Here is a 25914-nt window from a genome sequence, read left to right as displayed (position 1 = left end):
CTCCAGAGGTCCTGAGTTCAATTCCCAGCAACCACATGGTGGCTCACAACCATATATAATGTGATCTCATGTCCTCTTCTGGTATGCAGGTGTACATGCAGGCAGAGCACTGTATAATAAATAAATAAATAAATCTTAAAAAAAAAAAAAAAAAAGAATGTCACTTCTAAATTGTTACAAGCCAACTGTCAAGGAGAATGGACAGACAAGGTAAAATTGATGCCTTTATCTATCTGAAGACCAAACTAAGTTTGGATAAAAAGCTATTTCCAAGTAATGTGAAGTCAGGAGTATGGTGGGCCACTTTGGACTTTTATCTGAAGTTTTATGAGCTTGGGAGAATCTATGTGGTAGCCGATCCTCCATAATTCATGTTTCAGGGTGACATTTAGTTTCAGCAAAACTGTTGGTTTAAACTTTACTGCCTGGTAGAAGACATGGGATAGAGAAGCAAAAGGGGCACTGAGGGAATTGGAGGAGGTTAGTTTTGCAGAGCAGATGTTTTACTTTTTCTCTAAAGTGTGAAATATTGAGTACCATCTGAATTACTCACTGATGCTTTTGGTATATACGAAGCATGCCGAGGGATGCTGAGCTTGCTCCAGTATCGCTGAGGATAACAGTGAAACTGCTGCAATGCCTTACAGGAAACAAAGGCTTACCTAAATGCATCGAAGTCAAGCTGGGAAGGTGGGGTTCAGGAGTGGTTGTGGGTGGGTCAGTGTCCCTGACTAGACAAATATTTGTAGGTAAACAGACCTCCCAATGGCCAGCCTGCTTTTCTGGCATAAGTGTTTCTGGGGAACAGGATGTAGGCTCCCCCACCCTTGCTCAAGCATCTGGCACAGCCCGAAGCAAGCCAAACATTCCTTTTAAAATAGAAACACTGAAAAGTACACAGTTGGGTTTTAAATAATAGTTACTCTTATATTGTAGATAAATGTGGTAAAGAACCATTATGGTCAAGGGGTTAAAGACCTATAATAAATCACCGTTGATAAGTTGAGAAAACTGTGTCTCTGGTTCGTGTGTGTGTGTGTGTGTGTGTGTTTGTGTGTGTATATATATATATATATAGTAGTAAAGACACTTCTACAACCAACCCTTAGCAGAGGGAAGTCTGCGTGATGGGACCGTTGAAGAGCCCTGTCTTCCTCTTGATCCTTCTGGAAGGCGTCCTGAGCAATTCCCTCATCCAACTGAACAACAATGGCTATGAAGGCATCGTCATCGCCATTGACCACAATGTTCCAGAAGATGAAGGCCTCATCCAGCAGATAAAGGTATGTTCTAGGAGGCCACTACCTGCCTTGGCAATTCCTAGCTGTTAAATCCTCAATACGCATAATATTCTGATAAAGAGAACATGATTTGTCCTGCTCCAGTTGCTTGGCTTGGCAGGATATTTTTATGTCTGAATCTCAGATCCTTTATCTATATAAAGAAAACAATAACTCTTTACCCACTAGGATTTTTTATGAGAAACCAGGTAAATGCAGCGCACGTAACTCTGACTTAGCAATGTTGGCACTGAGCAAACGGCATCTGTGTTTACTGACTGTAGGTTGTCGCTGAAAAGCATTTTGCTCTATACAAAGGCAAACTCAGTTATGTTCAGCAGATACTGGTAACTGCACAGAGGGTAATTCCTTTCCGGAACATTTTTTTTTTTTTTTTTTTTTTTGTACACCAAACTTCAATTTATCTGAACCTTGCTTAAAACATATCAGTGACTATGGAGGAATCCTAGAAACCATTCATAAGGCACAGAGATGGTTGGCTGTGTGAAGTGGCAGAAGGCACACAAGGCATGCACACATGCTTCTGAAGGGTGTTAGACCCTCTTCTTAGCCTACTTGGAACTAACCTCTGATGCTAACTAGAACCGTGAGGTGCAAGCTCTAACTTAAAGAGGACCCTTCCAAGGGGCAGAGGCCCTGCATCTTTTCAACCTGGAAGCAAGGGGTGGGCTCAGGGTTGCCACAGGTGTGGGGGATGGGGTAGGGGTTCACACCGTCACTTGTTCTTATCCTGGAAGAGCTGGAAGTGTCATCCAAACTGACTTCCCCAACGGTAGAGAACAAAAGTAAGATGGAAACATCTAACCCACCACCCTGGAGTCCTCAGTCTGCTCATAGAACACCCTAGGGCAGCACTACAGAATGGGAGGGCCCTGCTGTGGGACATGGTGAAAAGAAGTAGTTCTTTTACAGAGCCCCATGAGGAACATGAAAAGCTCACAACAGCACCTAGGACATAGTAGGAGCTTAATAAACTGTAGCTGCTGTCACTGGGTTGCAGGTACCTCTGGTTTGTTTCTGCTTTAGCAAAACCGTTACTTTATTGTATTTTTAAATTTTTTAATGTTTTTATCTGCTCACTTTCATATATTAGTTTAATTTTGTTTGTGCATTTTATTATTAAGCAATATGTGCTCATTTATCATTTTTTATTTCTTTCTCATGTTAAAAATGAATTTTCTTCTTTGACGATTTCATAATATATATAGTACATTCTGATTAGTAGCCACCCTGCACTCTCTCCCATCCCCATCAACAACATCCTCTCAGGGTCCCTTTCCTACATTCATGATTTTAGTTTTGTTTAGTGGCTATTTGTATGACAATTGGATGGAATCTATTTGTGGGACCCTGGAAAGCTCACCAGTGAGCACAAAAGTGAAGGCATTGGCTCTGTCTGTCTGTCTGTCTGTCTGTCTCTCTCTCTACACACACACACACACACACACACACACACACACACAGAGCACACAAATAAAAATGAGAGGATTTGGAGGTGTCTCTTCAATACACAAAGTCCAAGTACTAGCTGTCCTGGCACTACTGTACCAACTTGTCACTTGTCATAACAGTTTGCTCAGTCAGTCAATCAGCCTTCTATTCATTTATATAACAAATATTTGCAAAGTAACTGCATTATGTCACATAGCAGGGATCCAGCCGTCAATAATGTTCTGTGCTTGTCCTTAGGGAAGGCTGGGCCCGTCCAATAATCAATGCCTAGCCCCCACCCTTCTCCCAGGCAGAGTTTAAGTGTGTGTGGATACGACGTCATGCTCTCAGAATGCAGAACAGATGGCACATGTCTCTATTAAAACAGGAGGACAAAAGCATTTACTTCGTGCTGCTGGCACTTCAAATAGTCACATTTCGTGAGTGTAACTAATTATAGTCAAGTATTCAAACACAGTCAGCTTTGTGCCCAATCATCAAGCATTTGCTGGTTTTATTTTTATTTTTTTTTAATTGGGAGCGTTATAGCCCGTTAAGTTGTCCCAGTCATTGTTGAAACCTGGGCTTTGGGATTGGAAGCGCAAAGCACTGGCACTCTTCCTAAGTTAGAAAGGCCATCGTTACTGCCGCTATTAGAAATGGGAGTGGGGTGGGCTTGGAGAAAATGAACAAGTTCCTCAAGTTTATCCACTGAAAAGGACAGGAGTAAGACATCATTAGCTGAGAAGGGCCTCCTGGCGCCATGGCGGCGGCCATCTTCCACCCATGTCCTCTCCCACTGAGCAGCCTCTCCTCCCGGAGGTCTGGGGCAGCCAGGACACTGCTCCTCCGCTCAGCCCTCTTTTCTTTTTGCATCATCGTTTCCCACCAGCATCTATGTATTATAACAGTTCCTGCTAAAACAAACAGATTCCAATTCCTGGTTCTCTGTTCCACTGAACTGAAATAGACAGTTCTTAACCTGCTGCTTGTAGTCAAGGTCTGCAGTTTCTCAGCTCTCACCCTCCTGGCTCCATCCCAGACATGGCTCCACTGTACTGCTCCTGGCACGGGCCACTTCCCGGGCCTCATTCCTGTTACTTCCAACTTCCTCTCCGTGTGTTTGATTCTCATCCCCTCACCATCTCAGAACACCAGAGCTCTCGTCTTTCCTTGTTAACGTTCGTTCTTTCTCAGTCTTAGCTGGCACAAAGCCTTCTTCCTATAGCCTCACTGGTATGTATAATCTCTCTATTGCCTTGTCACAGCGCACCCCGGGGAACCTGCAGGGACACTTGCTACTGCTGCTCCTTCATTTCTTAGAAATAAAGCTATGCACGATGTGCAAATACTAAATGATGCTGTTTCTTTAAATCTAACTCTTAATACTATACTAAAATGAAAGTTATAACGTTTAATATTAGATTTAGCTTAACTTTTATGAGATTCAGCAAGCATCAGATCTCATATTCTCCCCCACTGTTGTGAAACATGAAGAATTATACCCCCAGTTGTAAGTTTCCCTCTCTAAACTTTATGGTCAAGAGATCAAATGCAACGGAGGCACTAGGTGACTGCGAATAAAAATTAGTGGGAAGAAAACATTCTTCTTCCTAGTGTCATGTGTGTGATGCCATTTCTGAGGTAGTCATAACAACATTTCCCATGCCGTAAGTGGTGAAATCGGAGCTTGGAAAGTGCCTAATGTCCTGCAGGAAGTGGTCGAGCCAGGATTAGCATCTGCCCGTAGGGTCTGTGTTGCTCAGCACTGCTCCATGGTGTGAACAACACTCAGAAAGACCTGTTGCTGTTCCTAAGAAAGCCATGTCCGCTGGCCAGCCAAGCTTTTGAAAGGAAAATACAGATGTATTTTTAAATGACTCGCACCTCTGTCTCCTTTCTGTGATGATGTCACCCATGGTCTCTCCTCCCAGGATATGGTGACGCAGGCCTCTCCATACCTGTTCGAAGCTACGGGGAAAAGATTTTACTTCAAGAATGTTGCCATTTTGATTCCTGAAAACTGGATGACCAAACCTGACTATAAGAGGCCAAAACTCGAAACCTTCAAAAATGTGAGATCAGATTCTTTTTGACCTCTGTTTTCTCCTGTGAGATAGTTTTTGTTTGTTTGGTTGGTTGCTTGGTTGGCTCGTTGGCTGGTTGGTTGGTTGGGGCAATTCCGTTTTATTCTACAATTTCCCCCGAAGCAACCACAGCCAAATTGTTTGCTGAAATGCTATGGTGGTCTTCTCTTTCTTGTCCTTCAGGCTGATGTCCTTGTGTCAACAGCTAGCCCTGCAGGTGACGATGAGCCATTCACTGAGCATGTAGGGGCATGTGGAGAAAAGGGGATCAGGATTCACCTGACTCCTAATTTCTTAGCAGGAAAGAAGCTGACTCAGTATGGACCACAAGGTATGCACTCAGATAACACATCCCAGCAAATGGCGCATCACGTACCAATCGTATATTACCGACTTTATTCTCTTTTCTAAGTATGTCTACAGATGACAAGCTCGAAATGAAGCTAACGAACTGTGGTTTTTCATTTGACACAAGGAGTCAGAGACGTGTATTTAACATTGGTTTGTGTGCCCGCACAGGTGTGGCATTTTCACTTTATAAATCACTATCGTGCCAGGTGATTGCAGTAAAATTGTTTGGCATGAAGCATTAGATTTCTATGGATCTATGGGCTTGACATGAGTGAATTAGAGCGTCTTCCCGCAGTTTATAAGATAGCTACCAGATGGTGACAGTGTGCTAGGGTTTATCAGACTGGAGTTCCTGATTATGTAGAACTCAGTAGAGTCTCAGGCTCTGCTTTTTAACAAGCTTCCAGTTTCTGTGGCACCGTGTGTCACTCCTTGGTTAGCAGACAGGATCATCTTTCTGTCATCCTCTCATCTCCCAAAAGCCGGTAACTGTTCTCTCTCCCTCTCCCTCCCCACCCCCCTCCCTCCCTCCGCCTCTCTCTCTCTCTCTCTCTCTCTCTCTCTCTCTCTCTCTCTCTCTCTCTCTCTCTCTCTCTCTCTCTCTCTCTCTCTCTCTCACCCCCCTCTCTCTCTGTGTGCTGCATACCAGTAATCCCAGTAGTACAGCTGAGGCTGGAGGATCCTGAGTATGAGATCAGCCTGGACTATACACTGAGACCCTTAAGAAGTTCAATTCTTACAAAAGTAAACTTTTGTCATGTCCATATGAGCTATATAAAGCAATCTTTAAAGGAAATATTCAAAGAATGTAGTGCTTTATATATATATATATATATATATATATATATATATATATATATATATACAAAAATGTAATTAGTTATTGAATAACTATTGTTCTTGACTAACTAGTGTTGAAAATTAATATCTAAAAAAGAGCAATATCTTCCAGAATTAGCTTGGCTTTCTTAACTTAGGCAATGAAGAAGGCAAAGGCAAGCCCTGGTGCTAAACGCCCCACCCCCAAACATATTACTCACTGTTTAGAAAGGTCGGAACATTGTCCCTGAGTTCTACACTATTCCAAATTACTTCCATAACCAGAACAGAAGATTGCTGACCTATCACTCAACAAATGTGTGTTGAATTAACTGATCCAGCTGCTCTATTCCAGTCCTGAGCTTACTCTGGCCACCACAACTGGGTATCACACCATTCCCTTCAATGATTGCTTTAAAACCATGGCCCGTGTCCTTTGCCCTCAAAGTCTTCTGTTACTTTTAACAGTCATAGCCTTTCCAGAACTTGAAAAAAAATTCAGTGCAAACCCTCAGAGCAGATCAGGAGGTTTGAGTTCCTCTGTATGCCCTCTCACCTAGCTCTCCAAATATAGCCCACCTTGAATTGTAATTCAGAAACACTAAGATGCACATAAGTCACTATGAGTGACACTTACTTAATGAGTGCCTAGTAATCTCTAGATGTGATGTGCCCAGATACAACAGGAAAGAAAACATATTGCCTGTCTTCATAGAGACAAGAACGATGACGGTGTAAGACACAAAGTGATAGAACAGCAAGGGAAATGTCTAGTCTGGTCTAAGCATGTTAAGGATGTTAGTTGGGTGGACCAAGGCTGGATTTTTTTCCTATTGCTTTGGAGACTGGATCTCAAAAAAAACATTGCCAAGGCTGGCCTTGAACTAATAATCCTTCTGCTTCAGCCTCTTGAGTAGCTGGGATTGCAGGCTCTTACCATGAGCCTTAGATGGAACCCTACTTTAAAAGAAGAGTATTAGTTTCACTGCAGACAATGAGAGGTGTCAACAAGAGAAAACATGTGAAAAAAGAACCAGAGGTGAAAAGGAATGTGATGTGACCTAGAGCAAAATACTCAGAAATGTGTTGTGATTTCAGAGCCAGGAAGGTGAAGAGCAGGCAAAGGCTGGAGCTGTCAGGGTCTCCCACACTGTGCTCAGGAGTTGGACTTAACCCCTACATTTTCTTTCTCTGACCCTGCATGTCCTTCACAAAACCAAGCAGTGTATGGCGGGGCCGCTGCCTGACCAGTGCGCGTATTGAGCACACATAAGCCAGAGTAAACATGTGTACCCTACAGAACTGTATGCTTGTCATGTTAGGTCATGCTCAGGAAATCAAGCTTCTAATTTTGTTATTTAGAAATCTATGATGCAGCAAAGTAAAATCAGCATTTAGAAGAGGTCATTTCACATTTGTCATCTACTTGACTTCTCTCTCACAGAGAGGGCGTTCATCCACGAGTGGGCCCATTTCCGATGGGGAGTATTTGATGAGTACAACAATGATGAGAAATTCTACTCATCCAAAGGGAAGACCGAAGCAGTGAGGTATGTATATTTTGACTTGGCTTCACCAAAACAATTTGAAAATGTAACCAAGCTCCCCTTGAATTACCTCTAAAACACCAGTCTTCTGTCTTATTTTCTCCAAGACGTTCTTTCTCACATTTCTGTACAATGGCCACTTTTTCTTGCAAGCGGTTCTGGTAGCTGAGTTCTGTACTTTGTGAATCACTGTTGCACACAGCCTGCCAGCTGCCTCTGCTTGTGGTCTCTGAGTCACACAGACCACATCCAAGAGTCACGTTGCTGACGTGACCGAGTATTGGCTTGGCTTGTCAAATCTCAGCCAATGGGTACCATTCCAACTTGTAGTAGGTCTTCCCACACCTATTTTCTGAGCTTCCCCCACCCATTAAGAGCAAAGCTCTTTTGTATTAGCTGCTTTCTGGGATCTAAAATCATCCATCAGCTTATTCTCCCTTCGACAGCTGTGGTGCACATTATGCTGGTGGTGCACAACATGACCACCATGGCCTCTAGAGAGAAACTTGATCAAAACATATTAATGATACTCATTATCCTTTGCCTTCCAAACAAACCTTTAAAGTATTTGTAGGCCCAGAAGTAAGTTAAAAAAAAAATCTGTCCAGAAGTTACTTCATATATTACAGAGTATCTATGCATTCCAACAGTCCATACCATATCTAACAGAGACATGCTATGGACAGTCCAGTCTCAGCCAGAAGACAAGGGTGGCTGCAGGGATCACGGGTGTCTCAGTTTATTCAGGAAGTTGTATCCAATTCAGTAATGCAAAACTGAAGTGGTACTAAACAAGGCTACCAGAGGGGAGGGAAGGAAATGGCGCTTACATGGGTGAGTGTTCCGCCTAGAAAACCCAAAATAATAGAGTGAACTTCAGCTTGTCAAGGGTAGTCAACAAAGGGACATGATACAAAGGCAATAAATTAACGTCTCTGTATACTAGCAAGAACTCATTAAAAAGTATAGTGGAAAAAATTCTTCACTCAAGATAAGAATTCAATGGAAAGCACAGTAAGAAATGTAAAAGATAAATTTGAAGAAAACTACAAAATAATTCTAAAAAGTTTCAAAGAAAACCAAGGCAGAGAGGATTTCAATTCATGAAATGTATAAATTCAACAAAAGTTTATTCATGAATTTTATGAAATTCTAGTAAAAATATATTTGTCTCTCATCCAAAGATCTTAGTATTCATTCAGTGAGATTATTTTTGAAAAAGGGTCACAATAAAAGGGACTTTTACTTGTCAGTTTTTATTGACAGTAATTTATGTGCAGAATAATTTAGCACAATGAATAATAAATCTATGAGGAAAGATAAGATTTTTTAAGATATTAGGAAAAATTTTAGCTATGGGAAATATTAACAGAATCTCTTCCAATTGGATAAACTTGTCAAATTTTAACACACACATACACACTGCAAATTATATATATATATGTGTTAAAGTCTATCCATTTAAATTATTACGATTAATACATATCAAGTCAATAATTAGTGAGATCAAATCTACATGTAATGAAAATCTATCTATGTGTTTATATCTCTATGTAGTAAAAGCTTTTCTGTGTATTTAAGAATTAGAATCAGAGAGCATTACAGTGACACATAACTGTAATTTCAGCATTCAGGAGCCTGAGGCAGAGGGATGTGAACTCAAGTCTATCCTGGACTACATAGGAAGGGCCTGTCTCAAACAAACAAAACAGAGAAAAGCATAACTAAGAGAAAAAGAGAAAAGATGTGACTGCCCATAAATTAAGTTTTTGTCTTACATGAACTAAATAGGGTAAAAGAGGGAGACAGGAAAAAAAATATATGCTCCCCAAACCATCCAAACTTTTAGAATGGTAGTACTCACTGTGGCACCTGGAAAACATGTGAAGTCAATTGTAATGACAGAAACCTGTAAACATAAGATGCTAGAGGTGGAAGGGGCAGGGGTGTGGGTTCAAAGCCATTGTCAGCTACAAAGCAAGTGTGAAGCAAGCCTAGCATACAAGAGGAAGGTTCAGAAAACAAAAAGCTGAGACAAAAAAAAAAAGTGAAATGCTAATAGAAAATGTCATCAAGAAGAATATATAATTCACAAAAGAATAAATAAAAATAACTAATAAACATATGAAATGATCATACTCAGTAGAAATTTAGAGATTCAAATTACACAAAGATGAGGTCATCCCTTTCACAGATTACTTCATGCCCTTGACAGCTCCCTGCAGTGAAGTTTACAGTCATCAAGCAGAGCGACCTCTGTCGAAGATGGCAGATAGCAGATCTTTTTTTCCCTGTTTCTCAAGCAATTAACTTCATGTTTAAAATTCCATTTTAAGTAAATGATAGGCAAGCTATATCAATGGATTTTTTAAAAAATGGTCGAGTTTTCATGTGGAATTTTATGTGTTTAGCACGTTTCATTTTAGGCATTGAAAAATTAACAGAAAAGGTAAATTTACTAGGTGAGGATGAATTTATGTCATGTCAAAGATAAAAATCAATAAAACCACATCGTGCATGAATATGCTGCATATATATACATATATATATATACATATATATATGTATATATTAAGATTTTTAAGTATCCTACTGTTGCGGTTAATCTACCAGTATGACCTAATCATGTTTATTATCAGGCCTATAATTATTATTACAGCAGTATTTTCTAACCCACTAGCAATCAATCAAGACACAGACAGCTGTTATATTTTAAAATAGTCTCAGCAAACCTGGGACAGGACAGATATTAATCCCCTAAACTACTTCCCATAGTAGAACAGGTATGGAATACCTGCCCCAATCCCATGCCATCTGCTTCTAATAATTTCTGTCAAGCTACCTCCCATCCATAATCCCATATACTTGACAATAATTATCATCATCTGGGCCAAATCTCCATCCTTGCCAGCCATGTGCTTCTCCACCTAACCTATGATGGTGCAACTTCCTTCTCCACTCTTCTCCTCTGGTCTCTCTTCCTCCCAAGAGTCTCCCTGTCTCCCAAGCCCTGAAACCTTAGCCATTTGCCCTGCCCAGGTATGACAGCCTTTTATTGGTCAAATAGATTAAGCTCTTAGGCAAGGTACAGATGGGGCTCAGAGATAGTAAGCAATAATTAACATCAAAATACATCAGACCAACCTCCAACATCTTAATTCCATAAGTATTTTTTTTTTCCCTCAGAAAACAAAGCACTCTGAAGTTGACACACAGAAAATCTTTAAACAAGCCGGGGGTTATTTATTTCTGGTGGTGGAACATGGCCTTTGTTTTGTTTTCTTCTCTTTACAGTTTTTATGAGTTTTCAAATACTTTTTATGTTTTTATTATTTATATACTTTAGTTTATAAATTAAAAGGGAAATGGGTAAAAACATCCATCCCACTTATAATAAAACCCATAAACATATAATATAAAAAATTAAATGTCAATGAGCATACAGTCACCGTTTAAAAACTTTTTGGAATAAAACAACTAGGGCAGACAGAAATTCCAGCAAGTCCTGTGGTGGGCTAAGAGGACCTTGATTTGCTAGAATGCGGAGGCTGATTGGAGCAGCGGATGGTCTTTGATCCTTACTCACGCTGTTCTGGTACTATTTTTCATGTACTTTCTGGCAACAGAAATGACTTTGATATAAACTTAGTGCTTCTGTTATATGAGGGTATGTATTTTCTTCTTGTTTAATGAAAAAAAAAATCATACAAGGCCAACGGTCTGAAGGTTGAGGTGCGTGACAGCCCCTTTGAGATGATCGCATCGCCTAAGCATTTAAAACCTTAATGTGTTTTCAGATGCTCAATGGATATTACCGGTGAAAATCTAGTCCGTCGGTGCCAGGGAGGCAGTTGTATCGAACGTGGAAAGTGCCAAATTGACAAATTAACAGGACTCTATAAAAACAATTGTGTATTCATACCACATAAGCAACAGACTGCAAAGGCATCCATAATGTTCAGTCAAAGTATTAATTCTGTAAGTGCCTGGTTTTTCCCCCACCCCACCCCTCCCCCTTGGCACAGATACATTTGGTGGGGTCAGTTGGTTTTGCACAGGCACTCAGAGGGAAGATCAGTTTTCAGAGATACTACCAGATAAGCTAGGTCCCAGAAAACAAACACACAGAACTCCTGCTATGTGCCACACCGGGGGCCAAATCTTGAGGAAGCAAACTTTAGTGTGACGTTGTCTCTCAGGTTCATTGCCCAAATGTACAGTTGGGTGGCAAAGCAGTCTGCTGACATTTGTGCGTTGCACTCTGAGGCCACAGGGGACTGAACGGGCATTTTCTAGAAGAATCGAAAATGAGGGAAACACTTGGGAAGTGAATGAAGGCAAGTTTACAAAGCAGGCAGTGGAGGATGAGCTCCCTGGTGAGCAAAGGGAAAGGGGTGGAGAAGCCTGGCAAGCCTGAGAACCAATAGAATAAGAGTAGAAGAAATTAAAGACTTGGACCCCCACAGCCAAGAGGAAGGTGTGGATTGGCAGAAAATCTCCAGTTTGCGACTACTGTTTGCTATGAGAAACTGCAAGGCTTGTTGGGTGTGGGTACTCACAAGCCAGACACAGGGTCTTATAGGGCAGAGGAGACATGGCTCACAAGGTAAGGTGCCTGCTGATGGAGCACAGAGGGTCTGAGGGTGTCAGCACCGAGCGATGGGGAGAGGTAGATCCTTGAAGGTCAGCAGCAGCCAGTTTCATCAAACAGATGGATTTCCAGTTCACTGGGAAATCTTGCCTCAAAAAAAGCTGAAGGTGGAGAGTGACAGAGGAAAGACACCTAGCACTGGCCTCAGGCCTCCACATGAACATACTTGCATGAGCACGCGCACACACACACACATAGTAGAACACACATACAATATAGATATTAAAAGTCTTCTATATTGAAGTAAAATGGAAGAGTTCTCAAACAGCTGTGGGGATGAACAAGCTGGAGAGACAGCAAGGTGGAAAAGCCAGGTGTCATGACAACAGTGGGAAGGAAGAAGCAAGAGGACTCAAATGATGGCGAGTTCTCTGAAACAGAGGAAAGGGGTATGGCCTGTAAGCAGGAAGAAATAATGTCCAGGTCTTGGCTGTTTTGTAGAGGGAGGAGAACAGCAACTTCCTGGTTTCTTGAGCTGGGTGACTGGGGCATAGTGCTGACCTCAACTTGGAAACATGCACGGAGGGTAGAGATGCACCGCAGGAAATTGATGCACTCACTATGAAGAGAGAGCGGATTTCCCAGATGGGTTTTAGAGAGACCTGGAAGGATGCATGGTCAAGGTTGAATGCAGCATGTTGCTTAGTGGGGCTCAGGGAGTAAAGAAGTGGGGTTTGGTGGTGAGGATGGAGAGGCGGGACGATACAGTGAGAGGAATATTGGAGGGTGACATGAAGGGTGACATCTTGGGTAGAAACTCTGAAGAGTGAAGGAAGCCACCTTAGAGCAGGCAGGTGGTGCACTACAGAACAGCACTAGATGTGTAATGAGGCTGCAGACAAGGAGTGAGACAGCACAGCCGACTATGATCCCCGCCCCGCCCCACCCCACCCCGCAGTGCTGTGCACCACTGTGGGGCTGAGCCATGGTTATAAGCAAGCAGAGAAGCCTGGGAATGGGGAGACAAGGAGTTGTTTTTCTAGAAAGCTTTACAAATATATGACTGTCATATATATCGTTATACTGGCAATTTCAGGTGGTTGAATTCTGTACAGAAAAAAATCACAACAAAGAAGCCCCAAATGCCCAAAACCAACGATGCAATCTCCGAAGCACGTGGGAAGTCATCCAAGAATCTGAGGACTTTAAGCAAACCACTCCCATGACAACCCAGCCACCCACACCCACCTTCTCACTGCTGCAAACTGCACAAAGAGTTGTGTGTTTAGTTCTTGATAAGTCCGGGAGCATGACGGTATGTTCACTGAGCCTCCATCTTTGGCACGGGAATCATGTGTGTGTTTGTGTGTGTGTGTATGTGTGTGTGTGTGTGTAATACAAACAATTTGGACTTGGTAGAGAATAACCACAGGAGGAGGACAAAAACACAGCAATAGCTTTGTCATCAGAAATGCTCATCTTGGGCAGGAGAGAGAGCTCAACTGATAAAGTGCTTGCCTTGCAAGCATAAAGACATGAGTTCAAGACCCCAAACTAACCTGTGATTCCAGCACTGGGTAGGAAGAGACAGGCAAATCCCTATGGCTCTTAGACCACCAAGCTCCAGGAGATAAGAAACACACACAGACACACACACACACAGACACACACACACACACACTTTACATTGCCTCATTCCACAGACTTGGTATCAACTGTCCCCTCTGTCATATTAAACTAATGTCAACTTATGAGCAAAGATCTGATTAATTACATAAATCTAATATGGTTCATGTTTTACTAACATAACTAGACCTAGAGTTCCATATAAGCCTTATTTAGACCTATTACTAATGCATTGCATTCCAGTGATTGCATAATACAGTTTTTTGCTTTCTTGTCATTTATGCAAAAATCTCCAAAATTTTACCCAAAATAGACGCCATGTACAGATGGAAAATATCCCCATAAAAAGGCACACTTACTTTGAGGCAGCCCCTTGCAACTACCCCCTTAAACCTAGTCTGTCGTTAGTCTGTTTATTTAGTCTGTTTGCAGTTCACTTGAAGGCTTCTATTTACATGCCCTTTCAGAATGATGACCGTCTTAACCGAATGAATCAGGCAAGCAAGCTTTTCCTGCTACAGACCGTGGAGCAGGGATCCTGGGTTGGCATGGTGACATTTGACAGCGCCGCCTATGTACAAAGCGAACTCATACAGATAAACAGCGGTGCTGACAGAGATCTGCTGACCAATCGCTTACCCACAGTATCTTCAGGAGGGACATCTATATGCTCCGGGCTTCAAGCAGCATTTACAGTAAGACGTGTTCCACTGTTGTAGTTTGTAAGTGCTTGTGATTTTAGCTCCTATGAAAATGTCATTTCTAGGGTTTCCATACATGGCTGGTGTCAATCGAATTCTATGACCAAGGACAAAGTCATGGTCAAAGGGCGCAAAGACACAGGCCTCCAGAGCTATTGCTAATTTGCTCCATTTGTGCACCTAGGCACTCAGGCTTTTCTGCATGCATGTCTGCACTCAAAACATGTCTTCTGTGGCTCCTGCCACCAGCAATTCTAGCTTCCAAATTCTCAAACTCTATGGGAGGATCACCTGGTCTCACCTGATGACACAATTCTATTACCCTTTGTCTCCCTAAGGGAAACATGGAAACCCCATGACACACAGCAATTATTAGAAATTTGACAAAGGGACCCAAACTGGGCCATAGTTCTTACTTCTGAGTCCCAGAAACACTTTGGCCAGACCAAGGCTGTGGCCACAGCTCTCAGGCACCTAGGCACTGGCTCTTTCCCATGTTCATAGTCTCAGTCCACTGCCTTCTAATAGCCCCCAAGGTCGCCTTGTGTTGTGATTGCCTGCCAGCACTCAAATAGAGGACGTAGTCAGGAGAAGTGTCCTGTGCCTCCACTCCCCTCCAGCCTTCTGGCCAGAAGATCTGGTTCTAAGTTCTTCACCTGAGAGAGGGGGATCAGGATTTACTCTGACCTGTCTGCCATGCATGTTGGTCTCTTTCCATCACTTCAGTGATATGTAGAGTCTGGTTTCCTTCAAAAGACCACGTATGCTTTTATTTGATTTTCTTCCCATCATAATCTTATTGTACATTGGCAGTTGGACTGTCCACTATGCTCTACTAGCTACTACAAGGTGTATCTAGATACAAACTATAAAAAGCACTTTGGAGGTAAGAGTGGGAGAATCAGAAGATGGAGATCCTCCTTATCAACACAGGCTACATGAGCCTGTGTAGTCTGTATGAAACCCTGTTTCAAAAAACAAACACCAAATGTGTGTGTGCGTGTGTGTGTGTGTGTGTGTGTGTGTGTGTGTGTGTAGTGAGGGAGGACTAGGCATGTGAGTGAGTGCACATGCATGTGTGTGTGCATGTGCATGCATGTATGTACATGCATGTGTAAAGGAACAAAGTGTTTGCTTTAATCAGAAGGGGTAACATTGTCCAGACAGAATTTGTGACACCAGCATAAAGCTAATAGTGTCAGATAGTAAAAGGCTAAAGCTAAAATCTCCCGTGGGTCCACTATTCCTCAGCTGGTTCCTGATGTTTTCTGAAGGCATCATGGAACTTTACAAAGCTCCCAGGGAGGGACCAAATGAAGAAAACTCAACCCCCCTGTGTCCTCTCCCAGAACTAATGTCTCTAGGGCCACCCTGCATGGCACAGCATCCCTTCGAGGGCAGGCTAACAATAGGAAGAGCTCACTGTTGAGCTCCATGCTGTGGAAGTGCCACAGAGGAGCCAGGTGCTCCTCCAACATTCCCAGACTTGGTCCCTCAAATTTGCTTCTTGTCCCGCATAAATTCAGTTTCCACAAACACCCTGCCTTCCTCAAGCCAGTTCATTCCTGCTCTCCATGGCGCCCTTAGGCGATAAAGAAGAAGTACCCAACCGACGGGTCTGAAATTGTGCTGCTGACTGACGGGGAAGACAACACCATCAGCAACTGCTTTGACATGGTGAGGAAGAGCGGGGCGATCATCCACACAGTGGCCCTGGGACCAGCTGCCGCTGCAGAGCTGGAGCAGCTGTCCAAAATGACAGGTGAGAGAGGATCTGCAGCAATATGCCACTGCTTCTAACGACAAACCCCCAAGCTCCAGCAACCGAGGAGTCAGGAAAACTGGGACAAGAAAAGACGGAGTAACCTCCCGAAGTAGCTTGGCGTCTCAAATGACCATAAGAATTGACTCCAGCCGGTCTCTTTAAGCCTTGGTTCAAGGACTAGGCCAGATTGCAGAAAGCGTAACTGAGCTCCCCGCCCCACACACACCCAGTGACAACTCAGGGAGCCCCTCCCAGATACTTGATGAGTATTTGACTTTACCCAAAAGACAGGAAGTGGAAGTAAGGAGGAGGGGAAGAGTCTAGTGAACAATGCAGAGGCTACTTCAGTCAAGCAGTACACAGGCGGTTTCTCCGCAGAAGGCCAGTGTGCTGTGTAGCTCAGTCTCACACACAAACAGGGTTCAGACAGGTCTCATCCGATCCCAGCTTCTTTAGCAGAATAGGTGAACATTTTCTTTTATTTAAGGATAGTATTAGAAATATAAAGTATTGCTATGGGAGCTTAATATATCTGCCCATGGATAGTACACGTGACTACAGAAGGAGAGCTCTCGAAAGAAAAGAAACGGAGGACAGGCAGAGCAGGAAACAGAGAGAAAGGATGGAAGCAAATGTACATTCTAGCCTCACTCTAGTCAAGGGGCCTCTAGACTGGAAACACAGTACAAACCTGGTCCTCCCTTGAGACAGGAGGACCTCCTTGTGTATTGCTGCATCCATACGTCAAAGGGCACTTCTTGTTGGAGCAAAGAAGAAGCTACGAGTCATCTTTCTGTGAAGGGTGGCTCTTTGGGGGTAAGGCAGTCCTCTTCAGAATGAGGCAGCCATTAGTCACTGGTAGCCAAGACTTAGAGCAAAGCCGACTGTCATTCCCCTGGAAGAGGACATCTTAAAACAAGTGGGACAGCAGCACCACTGCAGGGACACTGCCCCTGACTTTGGGTGCTATTTAACAGTTTGTAAGTGACTACCCAAGATGATGCAAAGGTGCCTGCTGCCAAGCTCACCACCTGAGTTCTGTCCACGGAACCTGGGCTGTGTAAAGAGAGGGCCAACTGCCACATGTCACCCTTCACCCTTCATACACACACACTTGTGACACGTGCACACACAAACACATGAATATAAAAAAAATAGGAGTGACTCCCCTTCTTTAGTTACACTTATTCTCAATACCCAGGTCTCCAGGCCTGATATATTGATCTTTGTTTTACACCACACCTTAGTTTTCTGTAACAGTCCCTTTGTCCACTGTTACTTCTCAACAGTGCCACACATGTGTCTTTCTTGATCTGAGGTGCAACTTTAAAACCCAGCTTGCTAGAACTGCATTTAAATAAGAGTAAACATACTGAACTGTGCTTAAGCAGACTCTCTCAGATGGAAGCACGTGACCTTTAAAATATAGGCGCTCTTGGGGATTGTGCAGATACCTTAGCTAGCTTCATGATGGCTGTTTCTGAAGCTATTCATTGGTAGAATTGAAAAGTCAGTTTCAGTGAGGCATGGTAGTGTAAACCTGTAGCCACAGTAGGTGAGAGGTAGAGGCAGGAGGATCTGGAATTAAGTCATCCTTGGATAAAAAGTGATCTTGAAGCTGGATTGAGCTATAGGAGACTATGTCACAAATACATGAAAATATATATGTATATGTAATTATATATGTGTGTATATACATATCTATCAGTATCAACTTGTGAGCTAATATGCACATGCTTTTGTTATTGCTCTTTAGTGTACATCCTGCTGTCTTAGCTACAGCTAAAATGTTGCAAATACTTCCTTCCTGGAAAATAACTTCTGATAATGAACTTGCGTTTTAGGCGGTTTGCAGACATATGCTTCTGATCAGGCTCAGAACAATGGTCTCGTCGATGCCTTTGCGGCCCTTTCGTCAGGAAACGGAGCTGCCTCTCAGAATTCCATTCAGGTTGGAGCTCTTACTATTTGGTTTCTCAGAGCTACTTACAATCACAGTCTAGACTGCCGGGTGCTTTCAGTTCCACATTTCTTTGTGTATTATTTAAAATTCAGATTCTTCAGCTTGACATTAAACATTATTCTCCAAATGCAATCTTCCTTATTGAAATGAGGCAGTTGGCATTTATGAGATGACCTATAGGGACCAGCAACATAAAATATAATATGTATAATAATTCCTTGTAAGCATTTGCTAACAAGCACTCATTGTAATATGATTGGCTTGTGTTGTCTTCAGGAAAGATCATCCATACATTTTTCTATTACAAGTGTCCAGACATGATTTGTGCTATTTTCTCGTTGCCTCGAGTCCCTGAGGTTTGCCATGGTTTTCCTATAGCAGAGAGACAGCACTTTGCTTTGAAGAAATCCCATTTCAGACTCCTAAATCTTCATCCTGAGTCTGCCATTAAGTAACACTGGGTGAAGGCTCTTACCTCTCTGAGTGGAGAGCTTCTGAGTATGGAAAGCTTCTGCAGGCTTGTTTGGTTCTAAAATGCCAAGAAGCTCAAATTATCTTTCAAATATGTTGCGACTATTTTGGGGAAGAACAAACGGATTTCAAAATGCTCTATCAGAGCAATTGCAGAAACTGCACGTGGAATTTTCTCTTTTATTCTCTTTTTTAAAGATTTATTTATTTATACAATTTTCTGCCTGCATTTGTGCTTTCCCACCAGAAGAGGGCACCAGATCTCACTAGAGATGGTTATGAGCCACCATGTGGTTTCTGGGACTTGAACCCAGGACCTCTGGAAGTGCTGTTAACTTCTGAGCCATCTCTCCAGGCCCTATTCTTCTTTCATATATCACACCCCAACCCAGTTTTCTCCTCGCTCCCTCCCCCAGGCTCCCTCCCCCACCTCTCCACTCCCCCCAGATCCTTCCTCCCTGCCTCTCCTTAGAAAAGAGCAGGCCTCCCAAGGACACCAACCGAACGTGGCACAACAAGCGACAGTAAGACAGCACCTACAGCCACGCCAAGGCTGGACAAGGCAGCCCAGTAGGAGGAGACAATAAGCAGCTGGCACGGTGTGAGTGCCAAGCTTTCACAATCACAGTCTGAGTAAACATGGAGGAATAGTGGCACATCAAAGCCTGGATGACAAATTTCAAAACAGGAGGATTTGGGGCCAGCTGAGGTACTGTATTTCCAATCTAGGGAGACAGCAATGGTATCTACATTGGTTGTCCTTCAGGAAATTTAAAAATAAACTCAAGAACCTTGTTTTTCAAAGAAAGGAATGCATCCCAGAAAAGCAATTCAATGTGTTTTAGATAGATAGATAGATAGATAGATAGATAGATAGATAGATAGACAGATTTAAGAAAACTATCAGTGAGGGAAGTGGAAAGGTGAGCAGGACCCTTATGTAACCTCCATGAGAACGAGAGTCCTTTACACCCAGACTCATTCATTACCTAGCAGTGGGAGCAGAAAGCCTGGCTCCATGGCCATGACCTCTTCTAACAGGAATCACCTTAGAGATAGTTACTATGGAAGAGACAATTCTCAGAAGATCTCTTACCTCTTCAGTCCCTGCTCCGCAGCAATCCCACTGTGTGCCATACAGCAGTCTCCTGACTCGGTGGCATACTTCCTTCACCTTCACGGGGACTGCATGATGCTTACCTCAGGGATTTGTGATAATTAATCATTTATATCATCTATGCATGTGGAAGGAATGCATACAGTCTGTGTATAGTCAGTCCTTCTTGGCAGGTAGTGTGGTTACAGAAACACTAGTAAAGCACAATGTGATGGCCATCAAAGGACAGCCAGGGAGAAACTTCCATCAAAGTGCATAGGAAGGAAGTGATTCGTACATCCTAACTGACAGATGTCGTGAAGGCTTCGTGAAGAAAGTGACAGGAGAAGCAGCAAGTGTGAGGCTGGCGGTTCACAGCTCCTCAGAGGGAAGTGGTCTTTTGGGTGGAGAAAGAAATATTGTGGAAACTTGAAGCTGGAATAGTAACTTAGAACCAAATCCTAAATGAGCCTAAATATAAAATGTAGGTCTCAAGAATACCCACAGGCCTTGTAATTGGAGTCAGGAAGGCGGGACAGGGTGGTAAGACTGGGAGATGCGCACTGTACTGTCCAGGAAGTAAAGTGTCTGTCTTCTCAACAGCTGGAGAGCAGGGGAGCAAATCTCCAGAATGACCAGTGGATGAATGGCTCAGTGATAGTAGACAGCACAGTGGGCAAGGACACCTTGTTTCTTGTCACCTGGACAACGCACCCTCCCAAAATTCTTCTCTGGGATCCCAGTGGGACGAAACAAGATGGTTTTATCATAGACACGACCACCAAGATGGCCTACCTCCAAATCCCAGGCACTGCCAAGGTATGGCATCAGCTTCCTTGCTCACTATACACACACAAAAAATTTTTTTTTACAAATAATTGTAGATTTTTTAAAAAGAGAGTGAGTATTGACTTCAGGGGAATGCAATGAAAATTCTTCATTCATTGACGTCAGCCTACCAGTTAGGACAAGAGAGAGAAAGCAGGTGACTTTATGTCCCCAAATGAAGAGGGAAGCAATTGAAGTGCATAGCAGTTTGGGGTGACAAGTGATCCTTGATGCGATGATGAAAACTATTTCCTGTCCCTCAAAAGCCCATGCCTTGGAAACTCCATGTAGAGATCAATGAGGGCTCAGCTTTAGGCCTCAGTATCTCTAGCTAGGTTTGTCTTCACAGTGGGAGCCATACAGCTAGTCTAAGCACACTCAAGTTTGCCTTGACTGGCAGAGTATCAAGGACACCCGCATCTTCTCAGACATGCTTGCAACACATTTTAGTCACATAGGCATTTGTTATGACAGTGAAGTTAGGTCTTCCTCACTCACTGGAAATATCTGCCTCTGTCTTGCTCAGGTTGGCTTTTGGAAATACAGCCTGCAAGCGAGCTTACAAACTCTCACGTTGACTGTCACCTCCCGTGCAGCAAGTGCTACAGTGCCTCCTATTACAGTGACCCCAAAAGTGAACAAGAATGCAGGAAATTTCCCCAGCCCAGTAACGGTGTACACGGCTATTCGCCAAGGAGCCTCGCCCATTCTCAGGGCTAGTGTCACGGCCTTGATTGAATCTGTGAATGGAAAAACAGTAACCCTGGAGTTACTGGATAATGGAGCAGGTACCATCCAAGAAACTAAAAATTAGGTCATCTTCTAAGACCCCACCATGGAACGCCTGGCTAGTGCGCATGGTCTGGTGTGGACAGTTGGCAGCAGGGCACTGGGCACTGGGATGAACGAGCTCTGCTCCCTTACATGTGCTGTATTCCAACATGCCGGGAAACATGGGGAAGGGTCCAGTCTCAGCCTCTACAAAGCCAGAGGGCATTCATGGTTTGAATTAGATAGGATTAGAGACCTCATAGAACTGATTGCCTTCCAAACTAAGGGAAGGAAATAATAGCCATTCCTGTCAAGTCCACTGCCTCCTTAAAATGTATGCCCCTATAGACATGGATAGCATCATTTGTATGTTCACCACACACTTTAGGTGCTACCATTCCCCATTACTGGTGAAGAAATACTGTCACGCGTTAAACAACAGAGATGAATTCCAGCACAGTTCTAGATGATTACTATACTCATGTGGACTTTAGATTATGCTTGCTCCCCAAGTGAAAAATTCTACCCACTTTTCTTGCATTTAAGAAATCTGTAACGAAGTGGCACGATTCGGCATTTCTTTTGTAGAAGGTGTCTGTTTACTGTGACAAAAGCATCTTTATTAGAATGAATTTCACAACTGAATTAAACATCTCCTGGGGGAGAAGTTGTGAATTTTTCTTCCCCAATCCCCAAACCAGAACAATCTGGTTTAACTTGACAGATAACTAGTGAGTTGATGGCCCATGTTGTCAGTCACGGTAGAGTCATGTGAAATGACCTCTGATTTTAAAAGGAAAGGGCAGTTCAGGGTGAGAAGACGTACACACATATACATGTGCACATGTGTGCACACACATATACATGCGCACATGTGTGCACACACAGTGTGAAGAAGCATCAGGCTTCATTTTGTACGTAATCAAGCCTCATGGTTTTTAGGACTTTCATGAATTCCTTCATCTCCTTGTCAAGGTGCCGACGCTACCAAGAACGATGGTGTCTACTCAAGGTTTTTCACAGCTTTCGATACTAATGGTAGATACAGCATAAAAATATGGGCTCTGGGAGGAGTTACTTCAAACAGACAGAATGTGGCACCCCGGCAGAATGCAGCCATGTACATAGATGGCTGGATCGAAAACGGTAAGTGATCTGGAGAGCTGACTGAAAGACTTGGGTCGAGAAGAACCGTTAAGCATTCTGTGAGGCAGAATGACACAAGACAGCCCCTGGCTTCTGAGTCTCCCTTCTGCCTGATTGATGTTTGTGGCTGGGTGACCCTTTGTGCTGGGTGCACTCTTGTGTCTTGTAGGACCCTGCTGTGTCACTGGGATCCATCCACTAGATGCCAGGAGCAGCCCCACCCCCAAGCTGCTGCAAGAGTAACCCCAACCCGCAAGCTGCTACATCCAAAAAGATCCCTAGCTATCCACTGCTGTCTTATAGGAGGGCAAAACTCCCCATTTGAAAACCAATTAGGCAGATTATAGTTTTTAGGTACTGTGGCTCCAATCCTGTCTTCTACAAGATAAAAGGCACTGCCGCTACGTGCTTCCCTTGTTCCCACTGCCTTGCAGGCCAACCTCCTCACCAAAAGTGAGAGAAACGTGTCTTTAAGTAGTCACATATTCCACCCAACTCTGGCTTTAAAACATTTGCTCGGGATCAGAGTAGGATTGAGAGCAACACAGTCTAAAGGATTCCAGGACTTGCCTTCTAAATTAAAACCAGCAAAAAACTGTTTTAAAGACTTGGAATTTGTGGGAAAACAAATTCTCAATAATGTCATATCGTGATCAGAATGCCTTTGTTGAAGATGGGTTCTGAGAGCTTCCTTAGCGAAGCAAGCCACAGTAGGTTTTTGACACACAGAATTAGTTTCATATAAGAGTGTGAAGCAAATTCCGCATTGCTACATGAATAAATTCTCATGTGTTGATTGACAGTTGGGCTGCAATCTTAGTACTTCAGAGACAGGCAGCATGAGTTTGAGGCCAACCTGGGCTACATAGTGAGACACTGTCTCAAAACAAAAAGAGAGGGAGAAGTTTTGGGACCCTTAACAAAAACAATTTCAAGTAAGAAAGATAAAACACAAATATGGAAAATGTGAAAGTTGCATAAATTAAGCAATCAAGAAACCTCTCCAAAGCCAAGGAAACTAAGTACCAAATGAATGGCAGAAGGTATGGCAGACACAATAGTACCAAAGTGATGCTAGATTTCTTCAGGTGATATCGTGTTTAAACAGCGATGATATTTAAACTAACATTGTAGAAGACAGAAAAAGCAAGAAGCCAGTGAGGTGGCTCAGCCGGTTAAGGTGCTTGCTGCTAAGCCTAACACCTGGAGTTCCATTCATGGAATCCACATGGTGGGAGGAAAGAACCCACTCCTGTAATTTGTCCTCTGTCCTCTGACCTCCTTCTATACAAGTAACTAAATAAACACTTTTTTAAAAAATCAAAGACAAAAAATGAGAGAAGAAATATAATTTCAGGAAAATGTTAGAAAAATTAATTCTAGAGCCTTCCCACTCCCCCTCACCCCCACTCCCTACCCCTCACCCCCCACCCACCCATCCCCACATTACAACCAGGAAGCACCTGTTATGTAAAGAAACGTGGGCCTCCCTTTGCTCATTTTCTTCTTATGCAAACTGATTCAGGGTCTTGTCACCAAACTTTAAAGTGAGTTTTGTTGGTGAAAGGAAAAGAGAAAAGAAGAGTGGGAAGGACGATCTATAATAATAATAATAATAATAATAATAATAATAATAATAATAATAATAATAATAATAAAGGCTAGCCTTTCAGTGGTGTTGTTTTTCTTATTTTGAATACATTTTAACAGGTGAAATAAAAATGAATCCTCCACGCCCTGAACCTAGTAATCTTCAGGAAAAGCAGCTGTGCTTCAGCAGGACATCTTCAGGGGGTTCATTTGTGGCCACTGATGTTCCCAAGGCCCCCATCCCTGACCTCTTTCCACCTTGCCAAATCACGGACCTGAAGGCCAGCATCCAAGGGCACAAGCTCGTCAACCTGACTTGGACTGCTCCCGGGGATGATTATGACCATGGGAGAGGTAAGGCTGGTGCGGCACAGACCCTGTAAAGGAGCAACCAACCAGGCAGGTGCACAGGAGGGGGTCACAGTTGTGTTGGGAGGAAGAGACAGAAGGCAGGGAGTCTCAAATGGCTCTGAAGTTAAAGGTACATATTTTTAAAGATCCAAGAAGCTGATCTCCTTAAAGAATAAGACACTTTACCTAGGAAAAGAAAACTTTGAGAGTTTGTGTTTTGTTTTGCTTTGTTTCCCTGACAATTGAGGTTTTGTAGTGTTTTTTTTATGGATTGAGGGTAAATATCCTTCAAAGAAATTTCCCATCCTACTAGATTATGGCTCTCAAAGATAAAAATAAGGTCTCGGGTGGAGCCTAAGGTTCTCTGTTTCTACCACATGTTTATGAAATGAATAGGCAGCACCCTAACCTAACAACTAGACTCTGTGCCCTAAGACTCTCTGAGCATGCTAATGTTCAAGAAACACTAGCACCAAAACCCCCTCCAAATAATGAACTAATGAGCAGTGATACACTTCTTCCTCATCCAAGCTCCCGACTCAGAAACTCTGACCCAGGCTTTAGGCCGTCACTGAACCAACTTTATACTCACTTTGTTAAGGTACCAAGTGCATACAGTAGGTAGCAGCCCTTGTATGCCTAACTGTTTTATTCAGGCACTTCGTGGGATGACATAATCCCTAATAAACTTTTTTAAAGCTTAAGACTTGAGGTTTAAAAAGCCCTCCCTCCCTTTCTTTTATTTTCTATTTTAGCTTCCACGTACATCATCCGAATAAGTACAAGCATTGTTGACCTCAGAGACAAGTTCAATACTTCAGTCCAAGTGAACACTACTGACCTCATCCCCAAAGAGGCCAACTCTGAGGAGAACTTTAAGTTCGAACTGGAAAATAACAGCTTTGAAAATGGCACGGATATCTTCATTGCTATCCAGGCTGTGGATAAGTCCAACCTGAAGTCAGAAATCTCCAACATTGCCCGGGTATCTCTGTTTATCCCGACTCCAGAGCCACCCGCTCCCGAAGACACAACTCCGCCTTGTCCTGACATTAGCATCAACAGCACCATCCCTGGCCTCCACGTGCTAAAGATAATGTGGAAGTGGATAGGGGAAATGCAGGTGACGCTAGGTTTGCACTGAATTTTCAGGCAATAAATAAATCATTCCTTTCATTGTAGAATTTTCTAAAAATGTAATTTAGATTTCCTGTAGGGGGCGATATAGTGACATGGGAAGCTGAAAACCTGGGGCCCTTGTGTATTAAAAATGATCTGTTCAAATACCAAAAGTTTGATTATTGTCCAGTCTTTGAACGGTCGTTTTGAATGCTTAGAAATGCTGCTTGTACCAGTCGCTGGGAGTAGATTTTAGCTTGTCCTAAGGAACTTCTCAGTTAAAAATAAGATTCAATCACAGCTAGTTAATCTGCTAACTACTAAACCATTAGACACGCCCAACCAAACTATTTAAATACA

General features: G+C 42.9%; 1 protein-coding gene across 1 annotated transcript; it reads left to right on the top strand.

Annotated features, from left to right (window-relative positions):
- The first annotated feature begins 1127 nt into the window (after positions 1-1127).
- On the top strand, positions 1128-25714 carry Clca1 (chloride channel accessory 1). The gene is made up of 14 exons (XM_051165604.1): positions 1128-1283; positions 4667-4807; positions 5003-5150; positions 7434-7539; positions 11334-11514; positions 13224-13442; positions 14221-14448; positions 16042-16216; positions 18064-18170; positions 20353-20568; positions 21104-21365; positions 22324-22494; positions 24205-24438; positions 25191-25714. Exons 1-14 carry the CDS (start codon positions 1128-1130, stop codon positions 25577-25579), a joined length of 2733 nt encoding a protein of 910 aa, XP_051021561.1. The 3' UTR covers positions 25580-25714.
- Positions 25715-25914: the final 200 nt, after the last annotated feature.

Source organism: Acomys russatus, chromosome 23 (assembly GCF_903995435.1).
Source record: "Acomys russatus chromosome 23, mAcoRus1.1, whole genome shotgun sequence".
NCBI classification, from domain to species: Eukaryota; Metazoa; Chordata; class Mammalia; order Rodentia; family Muridae; genus Acomys; species Acomys russatus.
The sequence above is the reverse complement of the archived record's forward strand: the minus strand, read 5'-3'. Positions and strand labels throughout refer to the sequence as shown.

Bases quoted from the DNA above. Each gene is read 5' to 3' on its own strand.
- Clca1 (XM_051165604.1), top strand. From the start codon at position 1,128: ATGGGACCGTTGAAGAGCCCTGTCTTCCTCTTGATCCTTCTGGAAGGC. The intron at 5,151-7,433 runs GTATGCACTCAG...TCTCTCTCACAG, and splicing joins GACTCAGTATGGACCACAAG to AGAGGGCGTTCATCCACGAG. The intron at 22,495-24,204 runs GTAAGTGATCTG...ACATTTTAACAG, and splicing joins AGATGGCTGGATCGAAAACG to GTGAAATAAAAATGAATCCT.